Source organism: Akebia trifoliata, chromosome 9, assembly GCF_017979445.1.
Source record: "Akebia trifoliata isolate Shusen 1 chromosome 9, ASM1797944v1, whole genome shotgun sequence".
NCBI classification, from domain to species: domain Eukaryota; kingdom Viridiplantae; phylum Streptophyta; class Magnoliopsida; order Ranunculales; family Lardizabalaceae; genus Akebia; species Akebia trifoliata.
Window position 1 is genome coordinate 24,291,911 of NC_141383.1, and position 15,943 is coordinate 24,307,853.

General features: G+C 33.3%; 1 protein-coding gene across 1 annotated transcript; it reads left to right on the forward strand.

Moving 5' to 3' along the window:
* The first annotated feature begins 9,019 nt into the window (after positions 1 to 9,019).
* LOC147394893 (uncharacterized) lies at positions 9,020 to 15,480 on the forward strand. The gene is made up of 7 exons (XM_086453527.1): positions 9,020 to 9,415; positions 9,612 to 9,754; positions 10,642 to 10,682; positions 10,793 to 11,334; positions 12,825 to 12,905; positions 14,274 to 14,336; positions 15,247 to 15,480. Exons 1-7 carry the CDS (start codon positions 9,371 to 9,373, stop codon positions 15,301 to 15,303), a joined length of 972 nt encoding a protein of 323 aa, XP_086309653.1. The 5' UTR covers positions 9,020 to 9,370; the 3' UTR covers positions 15,304 to 15,480.
* Positions 15,481 to 15,943: the final 463 nt, after the last annotated feature.

A 15,943-nucleotide genomic window follows, 5' to 3' on the forward strand; every position in this document is an offset into this window, starting at 1 on the left:
TTTTGTTAAATTTAGGGATGTGGCAAAGATTTGATAATTAATTAATACCAACATATTGTGTAACTTGTCAAATCTCTCTCGAAGCCCTTTTTTTGGCACATAAAACAACACCCCTTCAACCTCTTGCTTGCGTCCCCCAACTCATATGGTATATCTTCAACCTCTAAGGGTAAAAATATTGTACAGTTCTCACCTCTACCAACGGTTGAGACTCTCCATCAAACAAAAGTAATAAAATAAAATAAAAAAATAAAAAAATTTCACAAAACCCCATAGGGGTACCATTAAGAAACTGAGATTACTCAATTTTGTGGAGTCATGAAATACCCGGATTGACTCGGGTCTTCCATGAGAGGCTAAGGAAAATGATGAAAATACCCTTTCTTTTAATATGTATGTTGCAAAAAAAAAAAAACCCTTTTGGGAAAAATAGAGATCCCATCAGATGTGCCTGTAATAATACAACAGTATTCACAAACAGTCTAGTACCCAGGTTTGCTTAGATTCATTTCTATTTTTTTTTTAACCTTCCTTTCAATTACAAAATGGAGATCCCATCCCACATTACAGACAACAAGACCTCCCTACCTCAACCCAAGCAAGCGTTCCCAGTGATGTGATGTTGTACATCACTACTTCGTTCAAGTCAACCGTTTCAGAGGTCATACAGATGAGGAAGACATGTTAGGCAGCATGGTTGCAACAATCATCCACCTTAAACCATTGATTGAATTCGTGTACTGTGAGTGTTGCAGTTTGTAACTCTTCCAAAAACGACTACAGGAAGAACACGTTCACCACACTCGACCAAGTCAATTGCATACTCCATCTCCTACGGAAGGAACAATGGCTACACAACAATAGCATACGTCACATGAAATGCCAGGACCAATGATCTAGTGAGTGATCTACACAACAACATGTAATGTATGGCATATCTGAACTAAGACCAAAGAAATAACATAGGTAGGATGTTTCAATTTCTAAGAAAGATGAATAAAATTCTTGCCCAATACCCTTTGTGCTAAAATGAAAGGGTTTATATAGAAATTTGGTCATTAAATTTCATTTCATTTAGAGATTTGATAATTAATGCCAAAAGATTTTGTAACTTAATTGTAAAATGAAATTTTATCTGAGTTGTGATAATCTGACTCCCCCACGTGGCATACTCAAAATGCTCTCTTGACGTGGCACGTGCTATAACCATAGATCTTCTTGCCTCGGGATTCACATTGACACATCCCGAGGCAAGGAGATCTATGGTTATAGCACGTGCCACGTCAAGAGAGAATTCTGAGGGGGAGTCAAAAAATCATTACTCGTTTTGTTTGTATTGGGAGATTGGCAAAGATTTGGTACTAAATGCAAAAAAAAAATTAATAAGCTCATCAAATCTCACTTGGAAATCATCTATTTTTTCTTAGTACATATTGAATTGCGAAAAAAATTATTGTATATAACAAACTACACATAACTTAAGAAGCTCAACAATCCAATGATATAAAATTAAGATAATTGAACTTCGAAATATATAGGAATATGGCTCGATGTTACAAGTCAGATGAACTAACGGAAATGAAGCAACCAAAAAGTCATCAAATTTACTTTATTTTAAATTGACCTTGAAAATTGTTGATGTGTAATGAGAGAATCAAACCTTATAATCATAGAAAATTAAGCAGTAGAATTATGACATGTCACTTATAATGTAACTTAAGAAGTTCAACAATTTGATTGACCTAAATCAAATTGTAATTTTATATTTAGCGTGTAGTGAAATTGATGTGGCTCCATGACCATACCTCAATCTTGGAGGAACCACATAAATCTTTGTGACGTGTGCTTTCTTCAAAATGTTTTATTTCTTTTCTTGAACTATTGTTGTGGTTAATTTTTTAGATCATTTGGTTACACTAACAATGTGAGATCAAGAGAGTTGAGTCTAGAAAATTATGAAAAGTATAAATAATGATATCCTTAAAGGTTTATCATTTGACAAGGAAATAAAATGATCTATTATCAATAATAAAGAGAATAACATGAACCGATTAAACAAGCATAAAATATTTTGATCATTTCAAATTGTTGTGTGGAACCTTAACAAGAGCAAAAACAAAGAAGAAAATAAACATACAAAGAACACAAGATTTACATGGTTCAACAAATGCTTACGTCGACAGAGGAGAGGGAGAAAATCCACTATCAACAATAAAGATTACAATCTCGAACTCACTCAACCGCTACAAAATAGGGCCGGCTTGTTATAACTTGAGGCCTAAGGCAAAAATTCTAAATGAGTCATTTTTAATATTTAATATATTAATAATATTAATTAATTAACTGTATAATAGAAAATTTATTTTCCTGTTTCCTGAGATGCAAAACTACTAATTAGTTTTGGTATTCAAATTTTGCAAACACATCCATTGTAACAGATAATAATTAAATTAAAATACTAATAAAAAATCAAACTAAATCCAAAATAGGATTTAAAAAAACTTCTTTTATCGATTAAAAAATGTTACCAAAAAATTAAATAAATTGATTGTGTGAGGTTTAAATGAAGATATATAAATTAAAAAATAATGATAAAGAGAAATAGATCGATTGAAAAAAAATTTAATCAATTCAAACATTTTATTTGTCTATGAAAGAATGCCCTCTTGCATCTCAATGTTCTAAATCAAGTTGAATCTCTTGGTAGCTCTTTAAGTTGTTTGTAAAGAAATGTAGAATATGTGTGTTTGAGTGTATGTATATATGTATATATATATAAGAGATCATCCTCACCAAAAATCAGCCCATTCCAAAACTTCTAACCCCATCAAAAGTGGTTTACAAAAAGAGGACGGTCCATGATTCTTCAACTTGTAAACTAGGGTTAGAAGTTTCAAAATGAGCTGAGTTTTGGTAAGGATGATCTATTCACCATAGATATCATCCTCATAAAAAATCTACTCATTCCAAAACTTCTAACCCCTATTTTGAAATATGTTTGGCTCTCTTTAGGGCTTTTGAACACACACACACACACACACACACACACACACACACACACACATATATATATATATAGGGGGGCGTTCAAGGGCCAACTTTTTAGCAAACTTTTTGGCAAAACATTTTTCAAAACATGGGTTAGAGGTGAGGAGATCAACATCACCAAAAATCAGCCCATTTCAAAACTTCTAACCCCATCAAAAACAGTTTATAAAAAATGGACGGTCCACGATTTTTCAACTTGTAAACATGGGTTAGAAGTTTTGTAATGGGCTGATTTTTGGTGAGGATGATCTCCTCGCCGTAGAGATCATTCTCACCAAAAATCAGCCCATTCCAAAACCTCTAACTTATGTTTTGAAAAATGTTTTGCCAAAAAGTTTGCTAAAAAGTTGGCCCTTGAACGCCACCCATATATATATATATGTATGAGAGATGGAGGTTTTTGTTTGAGACTTATAGATGGTGGTTCTAGTAAACTTTAATGGAAGAAATAATAGCAGATGTTTAATGGTGATTCCTTTCATATATATATATATATATATATATATATATATATATATATATATATATATATATATGTATATATAACAACGGAAAAAATCTAAAACTTTCCAATTTTTTTCCTTGATCTTATATATTTTCATTAGTTTGGAATGAAAATTAATAACATATCACAAAATAAGACACAAGTTGGCAATCTAGTCATCAAGCTAAGAAGGGTTGATAAAAGAAAAATAAACCCACCAACTAAATCAATGATCTGAATAGTATAAGATCAGATAATAAAAACCTTTATTTGATGATTTGAGGAAAAGGGGGGTCAATCGGAAACTTTCGACATGGGTGATTTGGGAAAAATGAAATACAAGAAAGACTCCTCGTCTTTCCCCTACACCCATACCTAAAGCTCCCAAAAGATAAACCTTCTTTGCTACTCTCATCATTGTCACTTCATCCAATCCTTAACTTTTTTTATTGTACAGAAGATGTGAATATAAAAGAAAGGGAGGAATCGATGGAAACCATAGGAATGAGTGGGACTGGAAAGGTAATTTTAGATTTGATTAAGAACCTTTCCAACCCACTCATTCTTAAAGCTCCCCAAAGCTCTGCCCCCTTTCCAATACCTTCAACCAAACCTAATAGCTTTCCCTAATTTGTAATCTCTTGTCTTTAAATAAACAAAAAGAGAGTCATCCCACCATCCAAATTAATCTAGGGTTTGCAAATCTAAAACATCATGATCGTTCATTTTATTGCCTTATTTAGCTTCTATAGTAAGTAACGTGATTTCCCTTTGAACCCAACTTTTCTAACGTCCTTCGATGATGGATGCACGAGTGTCTATCGACCACCGTGCGTGTACATACATTATCTTGTTGTCATGCGCCTGGGTAATGTCATGTACCAAATACTATTCCACTAATGTGAGGCATGTGCAGAAGCACAATAGCATATGTATTGCAAAAAATATGATTTATGTATGGTTATTTTTTAGGGTCAGGTTCAAATGACAACCATTTCAACACACATATAGACAATGCGTTTTGTCTTATATGGGCAAAAATGTTTGGAATGGGCTGATTTTTTGTGAGGATGATCTCTGTGGTGAGGAGATCATCCTTGCCAAAAATCAGCTCATTATGAAACTTCTAGACCGTCCAATTTTTGTTGAAAAATTTTAGACCGTCTAATTTTTGTAAATCAATTTTGATGGGGTTAGAAGTTTTGGAATGGGATGATTTTTTTTTCCAGGATGATCCCCTCATCACAGAGATCATCCTCACAAAAAATCAGCCCATTCCAAACATTTTTGCCCATATAAGACAAACACGTTGTCTATATGTTTGTCGCAATGTGTGTTGCAGGAACCCGACCCTATTTTTTATTATAAACAATTAAAAAAACATTTCCAAAATTTTTTGCTGATAATTTAATTTCATATCATACTAGAGTTTGCATGTTTCAGGCACCCTCTTCATGGTTAGTGGTAGAAGGAGTAGGGCTTAAGATGGAATGAATTTTATCTGAAATCCAAGTCCATCGAATCCAAATTTAGTAGGTTTGATCTCATCAAGTATATCTAAATTAAAATATTGTTCAGACATGGGTTGATGTCCCTTAATCTGAATCAGATCCGGTTCGAATACGGATCCATTCCTATATCTGCCAAGATTCGAATGATATATTACTTTGCAAATTATTTTTATATTTTTTAAGTTATCTTCCATCAACCAATAATAATTGTGTGTAGTGGTCAAGACATCTCTTCAAAATGGAAAGGTCTTGAGTTTAAATCACCATTTGACCACATTTTAGTAATTTTATTTGAAATAATCTTAAATGATTTGATATTATCAGGCTTTCAGATCCAAATATGGATTTGATAAAATTAAAATTGTTCGGATATGGTTTTAGTTATTAGGATCCGAGTATGATCTGGATCCGGGTATGAATCCGAGTAAAAAAATTTGGATATGGATATGGACATACTCATACCCGGATCGTATCCGACTCATTTTAAGCCCTAAAAAGGAGAAATGCAATTTAATTTTGATAGGTATTATCTGAAAAGGGTCGTAAATTTGGAGGGGTATTAATCGAAAGAGGGCTAGTAGAGGAAACACAATAAAGTTAGATGGATAATCTTGAAAAATGAGGTAGAAAAAGAAAGAAAATAAAGTTGGAAGAGTACTTTTAGAAAGTGACATGATAGGAAAGGCAATAAAAGTGAAAGTTTTCCTTAAGATTCATATGGAAAGTAACATAATAGGAAAGGCATACAGGTATTATCTAACAAGTTATCCTTGTTATATATATATTTTATCATTTTATATCATATCTTATCATTTAATATGGTTAATGATATTTTGTAATTTAAAATATTAAGTAAAGCGAATTTTTAGATAATATAACAAAATGATATTTTTGTAACTAAAAAAAAAAAGCAAATACGTAATATTATAGAATTGTAATTTTATATTGTAAGGGCATTTTCAGAATTTAAAAAAATTAAACAAGCAGATTTTGAAGATAATATTATGAAAGGTTATTTTTGTAATGTTAAACAACTAACTAGATTATTGAAGTCATGAGATTGAAATTTTATTCCTTTTGACTAAAATGACCTTGAATGTAGGATGGATACAATTTTTTTTAAGGGTCCTTCAATTTAAAATTTTAATTAAGATAATTTTGAAGATTACGTAATGAAAGGATAGTTTTCTAATTTTTGAAAACCAAGGTGGTTATAAGGATAGTATTGCTATGTGATTTTCCATTAAGGCTGTGTTTGAATAGAGAGAAATGGAGAGAAGAGAAACTCATTAAGAGAAAAGGCGAGAAGGGAAGAAAAGAGAAGAGAAACTCAATTTATCTCCACCATGTTTGTATTGACAGGAGAGAACTTGGGATAATTTTGGAATTTTAAAATATCTTAAAAGAGATCTAAGTGCAGAGTTGACATTATAAAATATTGTAAAAGGGTTTCTCTCTATTTCTCTCCTCTTCTCTCCACTTTTGGAGAGAAAGAAAACCCACATTTTTTCTCTCCAATTCTTTTCTCTTCTCTCCCACTACACAATCCAAACAAGAGAAATGGAGAGAAACTCATTTATTTTTTCTTCTCTTCTGTCCATTTCTCTCAATCCAAACACAGCCTAAGGAAAATCTTGTTATCACTTTTTTTTGGAAAATGGGTACAAGAAAAATATTTTGAAAGAAAAAAAAAAAAATAGTGACTCATTAATGGTTACACATTAAACAAAGAATGGACATTGATTTTGTTCATTAAGTTAGGAGGGCATCTTTACTTAGAAATGAGCCCATGTTCATGTGTTGCCTTGTAATTGTATGGATGCATGGATGTTTATGTAGCAAAGTTAGCCATGTATTTTGTTAAATCTAGAGATATGGTAAAGATTTGATAATTAATGCTAAAAGATTTTAACTTGTTAAATATCTCTTGAAGTCCTTTTTTTTTTTTAGCAGATAAAATTATCCAAAACTCCTTTCAACCTCTTGTTTGCCTCCCCCAACTCATACTGTCTTCAACCGATAAGGGTAAAAATCTCAGACATTTCTAACCTTAACCAACATTTGAGATTCTCCATCAGACAAAATTTTTTAAAATATAATAATAATTAAAAAAAAAATAGAGATAAATAGCAATCTATAAAAACAAAAAACACTTATTTATTGATGGAAAAAAAAACCTAAAGGGGCACTACACACTCGTTTATAATATTGGTTGATTCATCAGTTGTAATATCAAAATAGAATTAACAAACATTCCAGTGCCCAAGTTTTCTAAGATTCATTCCTACTTTTTTTCAAACATATTTTAGTTACAAAATTGAGATCCCATCCCCCACATTACACACAAGAAATAGAGAGTCATCCCACCATCCAAACTAATTTAAGGTTTGCAAATCTGAAACATCTTGATCGTTCATTTTATTGCCTTATTTTTCTTCTAAAGTAAGTAACGTGTTTTCTCTCTGAGCCCAACTTTTCTAACGTCCTTCAATGTTGGACACACGGGCATTTATTGAACCACTTAGATTGATAGAGATACACAGTCTTTGTCTTTGTTTATTAGGTATCAATTTCCAAAGAGGATCTCTCAGGAATGATTTACATCTTAGCCGTAATCATTACACAGTAAATCTGCTTCTTCTCTTTTTTTTAGCAAAATATCTTTATTATTTTGTAAAAAATTAACGTTCCAACCACACTTTTTGATATCTTGAAACATCCAATTGCACAAATATTTTTGAAGTACTACAAATTTGTAGATTCAATGAAAAGAATTTCATGGATAAAGAAAAAAATGTATAAACAACTATTTCAAGTAGATTACATTGAGATTTAAGTAGGGCCGGCTTGATACAAGTTGAGGCCTCAGGAAAATATTCTAAACGAGGCCTTTTTAATAGATGAATTTTAATTTTTGAAAAAAAAAGTCATTAAATCATATTTTTAGTAAAATAAATTATAATTAATATATTGTGTTTTAGTAGCAAAAATATTTTTATAATAATTTTAAAATAGTTTTTCCCATTCAATCTTGAGAATTGGAACAACGGGTACTCATGATTTTTGAAGTTCTAGTTTTGGTTCCACTTATTTTAGAATCGATACTGTAATCGATTTAGAAGCTGAAAAAATATAGTGGTCATGATTCTAATTTTGAATTGAAGCGAAACAGACCGTCACAACCCTACTAAGAATCACATTGTTAGTTTTTTTAAATACAAAAATGTCATTTTTAATGTATAATAGATTAAAAATCTTTTAATTAATGTTTTAGTTACATATAAAACCTTAGCTACATGTGTGTTTAGGGGTGTCAATGGGTCGGTTCCAGTTCAGTTCCTATAATATTTAAAACCATAACCTTTATATTTTATTGGTTTTGATTCCGATTTTAAAATAAGTGGAACCAGAATCAGAACCATTAAAAATCACGGGTACCCGTTAGCTCCGATTCTCAAGAATCGAATGAGAAAAATAATTTCAAAATCATTATAATAAAAAATTCCTTTTAAAAAATAACATATTATTTGTAAAGTATCAACATAATAATAATTTGTTCCACTAAAAGGATTATTTAATGACTTTCATTTTCAAATATTAAATTGTATTTCCTTTACAAGTAATAAATTTAAAAAGAAATAACTCATCTTAAACTCAAATATTTAGTTTACATGAAATTTGAAGAATTTTATATCATATATATTAATTTTAAAATATAGGATTACCTTGAATCATATATAATATATAAATAAATGATAAAATAAATCGGTTTTCGAGTACTCGTGGGTAACCATCGGATAGAATCTAATGATTCCGGTTTCTATCGGTTCGATTTCATATTAGACCCGATTCTAATCGATTTCAATAAAAAGGGAACCGGAACCGAAATCGGAACCAGGGTTTTCGGTTTCAGTTCCGGGTAAATGGGTACCCATTAACACCCGCGTTTGCATATGCCCCTTCTAAGTAAAGATCTTTGTGTTAGTAAAGCTTTCTAGCGATTTAGAAGCCCAGACACGACGTCAGTGGGACATTTTCGTGCCCTTTTCCCTCTACTTTGTATCGAAAGACGAAAGACCCCACGAAAATACCCTCTAGTTTTCCTCTAGGGTTTGATTGGTTGATTGATTTTTCTAGGGTTTCGGAGCTTTGGAAGAAACTCTGTTGATTAGGGCATTAGGCTGAGAGAACAAAATCATATATATTGAGCTCTCGTATTCTCTCTTGTACGATTTGATACGATTGTTGTTTGGTATCTTGATTGATCGATTGATTTTCTAGGGTTTTGGTGCTTCTGAAACTTGTTTGATTAAAGCTGATAGAACAAATGTCGAGGCCCCAGGTCACGATTACCTTGGGGCGTAGTGGTCAGGTGATCGATCTTTCCTCCCAAATCATTCTAATTGAATAAATAGGACTGTTTTTTTTTTTAAGTTAGGTTATGGGATATTGGGATTTTTTTTCTACCCTTCAATAGTTGACTCTGAATTGGTTAGGTTTTGGGTTTGTTTGATAATTTTTTATTGATCTTAGTCTCTGAAGAAGGACTTTTTCCTTATTATTTGTAGGTTGTGAAGAGACGGAGTACCGTTTCAGATAATTCTCGTTCAGATTACACGCCGTTATCTGGAAATAAGAGATCTATAAGAGAAAGATTGGGAAGCAATGGGGACAAACCCTCATCGAATAGGAGCCAATCCAGAAAGAAACGGTATATAAATGAAATATTTTCCTGTTAAAGTTTTGATTTTTGATGGTTTGTTTGTGTTTCTAGGTGCCACTCTTGTTCGGATTTCTGAGGTTTCAAATGTGAATTCATGTTATTTGAGGCATTAATGGTGTATTTTGGTTGTGGGCTTCATTGGTGCCGCTCCAATTTGTAGTTTTTTTGGTTTTGGTGCCAACTTCATTTTAATGAATTTAAATAATATGTAATTACACCTGCATGGGACGTCATTTTGAGCGAAACTCAACGGCCAGATTGGTACAAAAAAGTTGGTTTTAATTTGCTACACTTAATGTGGAAACGTTGGGTTTCATAAAAATTTGAAATTCCTCAGCACAGATTTAAGGAAATTTGTGGATTTGTAATTTGGGTGGGACCTATTTAAGTTCTTAGGATTTCTTCTGTTTTTGTTTGTTTGTTTGTTTGGTTATCATTCTTTTTTGTCCTACTTGATCTTTTAGTTTCGTTTTCTTCCTGCTGGATGCCTCTTTGACATTGTTTTTGTATCTTCACTTTTCTCTTTTAATGAAATTCCTTTACCTATTCAGGAAAGAAAAATTGAAACAGACGCAAAAAGACGTTTGGGCAAAATTCTTGGAACGAAGTCATAATGTGTCACTAGGCATACTTTAGTTTTCCAAAATCAATAATTGTTGTGTAATTTTGGTGATGGCTTGCCTTGTGATTTTTAAGTATTTGTATTTAATTAGACTTGGACCCGTAGCTTAGATGGTTGACATATAGCATTGCAACTTTGAGGTCGTGGGTTCCAACTCCAGCCTTACCCATATGATAAAATATTTGCATTTATTTGCTGTCATAAGTTCCGAAAGCATTTGATTAGATTTCAATACTGATGGTTTACAATGCAGCCAAAGGAGAGAGGGTAACAAAAGGAGTTCTGGTGATGATGGTATGAATCGTAACAAGTAATGCAATCTCATCATCCATTTAGCAACCATTGCTTTTATTTCTGAACACTCATCCTCCATTCTGAATTTTGATGCAATCAAATCACTATAGCTGTTCGTGTTAATCGAAATGACCTGCGATACAAACTCATGCGCAAAAATATGCCTCGAAGAACTTGGAGTGGTGGTGACGAACGACAAAACAAAACGGACCTCCGTGAAAAGTTAGCGAGAACAGCTCAGCCTTCAAGGAGAGTTGATACACGACAACGCATACCTGAGCCAAAGGCTACTGGTCTTTTGAGGCGAATTCCTCCCACAAGAAGTGCAGATGATTTGCTCCAAATGGACTCATTGAGAAAATCTTACTCTGCATGGAGTTTGGATGGACCGGGACGTGGATCCCCAGATAGAATTGTAGGAACTTCTAGGGGTCTCTCCCCTCCAAGGAATATGGATATGCTGCGACAAATGCCATCTAGTAGGCCTATTGATGCTTCAAGACCCACTGCTTTTACCAGCAAAGATGTTTTGAATGCTTCAAGGCCTTCATCTTACATGTCAAAATCTACTGTATCTTTTGAAGGTGCAAAGCCAGCTGTGCGACTTCCTCCACCAAGTGCCCCTATAATCATGCAGAAGGGCTCATATATGGTACAACTTGCTCCCCTTTTGTTTTCATTTATTGATTTTCTCTTGCCTTGGCACTAAAACTGTTTATTACCTGTATATAGATGGCCACCATTTGCATAGTTTAATGAGTTGGGTGTAGTACTCATACTTTTCTCTTGCCTTGGCACTAAAACTGTTTATTACCTGTACATAGATGGCCACCATTTGCATAGTTTAATGAGTTTGGTGTAGTACTCATATTGTTTTCTGGTATATTCCATAGGTCAGACAATTAATTATACTTTTCATAATAATCTTTTGGAAATATGTTGTCAAAGTAATAACAGTGGGATGCTGATTGTTGCAAGAGACTCCTTGTGTGGAAGTCAGGAAGACATTCCATGGGAATCAAGTTCTTTGTTTTTGGCAGGTCATCTCTTTTGTGCGAGGATTGGGCTATGCATTTTTAGCTATGCAACAAAGACTTGGAAATGTGTCAGTTTTAGCCAGTAGTTAAGAGTAACCCTAAAAAATCCTTTAAGCCAACACATTCATAAAGTTATTCCATGCATTGAGAAGTATATCTTTTGGAAAAATCTTGTTTATGCCAAGTACATAACATGGATAGATTGTAGTAAAATAAGCTGTTATACGTCTAACACAGAAAGATTGTAATCAAATAAGCTGATATGTGCATAAACAACTTAATAGTTATAAATAAAAAAATTAAAATTTATTGGTTAAGTGTGTCGTCCTTTGTCTTTAGGATGGCAACATGGCAGCATCCCATATGTCACCTAGATTTTTTGTCTAGACGAAATGTATGTAATTTGGTGTTGGATACTTTTTGGGGCGTTTTTGGAGAGGTATGCCTCTTCTTCTCTTGTACTCTTTTTGCTGGTTATCTCAACCGGCTCTTTTATAACTTTTATTTCTTTTGCCTAGCAAAAATAAATTAAAAAAATTATAACCTAAAGAAAACCGGATGAACTTACACAATTAGGAGCATGATGCCATATCTTGCTTGAATGTGGTTCAATATTATCAAGCTTTGGAAACTCAATATTGGTATAGAATGGGTTTTGGATTTGAATCAATGCTATTGTGCCGATGCCATGATTCTTAAATTGTGACACTCTAGGTTCTTAAAAACTCAGTTTCCATGCATGACTCAGCCAACCAATTGATTCAATGCTAAAGCTTGGTCTATTCTGGTACAGTTTGACCTAGCTTTTGGTTCTGCATAGAATCTGGTACAGTTCCATATTGGCATGGATATGCTGCCTGTTTTGGTACTGCTGAATCCATTACGACTAGACCAGTATTTGAGATTTAAACTGTTTCTCTGGCTTTTGATCATTATATGTTCTGCTATTCAAAAAGCTGAAATGCTGGTATTTCAAATTCAATTGCATTGTTTGATGGGATATAACTATTGTGATTATATTATATTTATATATTTATCTTTGAACATTGGATTTTGACATAATGACATGCCTTTCTTGTCATTCTTTTTGTTGGCTTGTCTGTAGGGTGAGGAACCACTTACTGTTGCTAGTCTGTTGCATACTCTTGGTCTGGGGAAATATGCAATTCTCTTTCAGGCTGAAGAAGTGAGTAATCTGCTCTTTATCTAAGATCTGATGTATTTCATATATAGTTTGTAGTGGATTTGTGTTCATCATATTAATAAAACTTATTAAAAAGTTTAGAGGAAAACTTACAATTTATTATGGAGTTTAGAAGGAAAACTCAAGGTGGGTAAGTTTCAAAATGTGGCTGATTTGAGCATATGCATATCAGTATGAAATTGAGTCTTCAAAAGTTGATGGACAACAATTATTGAAGATATCAAGCCCAAAGTAAGGGGCACGCCCATTTGAAGAGACTAGGGAAAGAAATATTGAAGAATATATGTGCAAATCCCAAAGGATGATATCCAGTCCACTATGATGCCTGTAAAACACCATTAACAGACATTGATGAGGGAAAACGGGGTTCAACTCTTCGTCTCTTGAAATTTAGGAGAAACCTATATTTTGATACTGATATCTAGTTTTTCTCAGTCTGGGTATTGTTTTTTGTGTTTTATGTTACGCAAAATATATATATATGGGTTAGGTTATTTTGACAAAATCCCAGACAACATTCTAGACAAAGTTTTGTCTCATATGGCTAAAAAGTTTCGGAATGGGCTGATTTTTTGTGAGGACGGTCTCTATTGTCAGTAGATCATCTTCACAAAAAATCAACCAATTCTGAAACTTCTAAGTCCGTGAAAGGTGGTTACAAACTAACGGTAAAAAATTGATGGTTCACGATTCTTCAACTTATAAACTAGGGTTAGAAATTTTAGAATTGGCTGATTTTTTGAGGGGATTACTTATGATGACTTTGTTTTTAGATGGAACTCCCATTGATACTGTAGTTTTATTTTTTGCTTTTTTTGTTGCTTTGTGTGAGGGTTTTTTGGCCTCCTTGTAATTTGTTTACCCACATATCAATATATTGTACTTATCAGGAAAAAAAAAATCATCCCATTCCAAGAACTTTTAGCCCATATAAGACAAAATGCTTTATCTAGAATGTTGTCTAGGATTTTGTCAAAATAACGCTACCCTATATATATATATATATAAATCATTGCCATATGTTGATAAAATTAATAATGAAATTGTTTGAAATTGATAGAATGAGCTGTAGGACAACTAAGAGAAGTAAGAAAAGTGCAAATTAGAAGTATCCATACAATATCCAGTATCGGCATCACACTATGTGGACACGGGTGTCCGGGTAACCATATACAGGACTGCAACTATAAATTCGTGGAACATCGGTTGTGCAGAAAATAGTAGTGGAAATTTCACATACTTTTGGAATTTTGTGGGTGTTTTGATAATTTTCAGTAAAGAAAGTGAACTTTTGTAGTTTCTTTGTCTTAGCTGTAGTTGATATCTGACATATTACAATCTAATTTATAGGTGGACATGACTGCACTGAAGCAGATGGGGGACAATGACCTCAAAGAGTTGGGGATACCAATGGTATTTTCAGTTCATGATGTTTTTCTCTGGTTGTTTGCTTAGTTCGGACTGCACATATTGAATCCCGATGTTTTTGCTATTTGTGTAGTTTTTAATTAGAAAAAACAATATTTTATTGCAAAAGGCAATGCACAGAAAATACTGGGAAACTGGCTAGTGAAGGAGGTGATCACTGGGCCCCGGAAAAATAAAAATAAAAAACTAGCAAACCAAGTGACCAACAAAAGTTAAGGTAACATATTGTTGATAATGTCTTTCCATCTGAAGTCACAATCATTGAGATAATTTTGACATATAAGGGTTCTAGGCAAAGAAAACCACTTTAGAGAGAATAGAGGTTTTCACAAGATTCTCATGTGGGAAAGACTGACTATTGGGCTTTGGGTAAAATCTAGAAGGATCTGACCCGTTTAACTCCCCGTTACAGTTCCAATGTCCTCTACAGAATAATGGATTGATATTTCTTTTCTTCTTTTTTCCCTCCCATTTGGTGTTAAGTATGAAGGTGGAGTTTTGATCTCTACCACACGCAGAAGTTACCACCTCATCTAGGTAGAACCTTCAGGATCTATTGTTACTCAAGCTTGCTCACTACAGCAGCCGAAATGTCAAATTCGTAGACATTTAAATTATTCATCAATAGAGCCTTTATTGTAGGTTTTCTTACCTGTAGATATTTAAATTCTTCCTCATCAATAGAGCCTTTATAGTAGTTTTTTTTATCTGTATTTTTAGCTCAAAAAATGCTATCGAGGAAGTTTAACACATTAGGACCTATCACCAAAAATACATCTTTGAGTGACCATTTGAATGAATGTTATAATTAAAGAAACATAATTTATGCAATTTACCTATGTTTGCCTGGAAATGAAATGAAGGGTTCCTCATGAAGGGTTTGATTTGATTGTAGGGACCGAGGAAAAAAATTCTCCTTGCTATTCTGCCTCGTTCCAAACGGCAACCATGATGATGAGTACCCTTGGGAAAATTCATATACTGTGAACCATTCCTATTTGTTTCATCTCGCATTTTCAAGAATCTTGTATATGAAATTAGTTTTCAGTTTTTCTATTTTGCTGTGCCACCCCTTGTTGTATACTTGTATGATACATATTAGTGGTATCCTGTCTTTTCATTCTTCTGATCTTGCATGACTAAAGCTTCCTTAACACCCACAAATGAGGAGATTGATTATTGCCTTTGTTTTACCTCATATCCTTAAAATAAACTACCAAAATAAAATGCGCTTATTACGAATGCAGTCTTCACCACGCCACAATGGATTCGACGTTGCTTTGTAACAACAGCAATCTTACAATCCCGACTGGTTAGACAAGTTATCGAGCCCCTATGGAAATCTCGCCCCGAGTGTGAGAAGTGGTCAATCAAGGTTGGTCCTGAAGAGGTTTGGTGTGAAATAAAGGGAGCTCGGATTATCTGTTCCAGCTTTAGACCAGATTTTTTTTGTTGGATCGGTAAACCTGTTTTTAACAAGCGGGATTTGAACCCAGGTCTCTAGTATTATCACCCAAAGACTTTACCGACTAAGTTTAGTTGACACCTATGGAAACTTATTATGTTCAGAGGTTATTTAAGTTCCGTTGTCA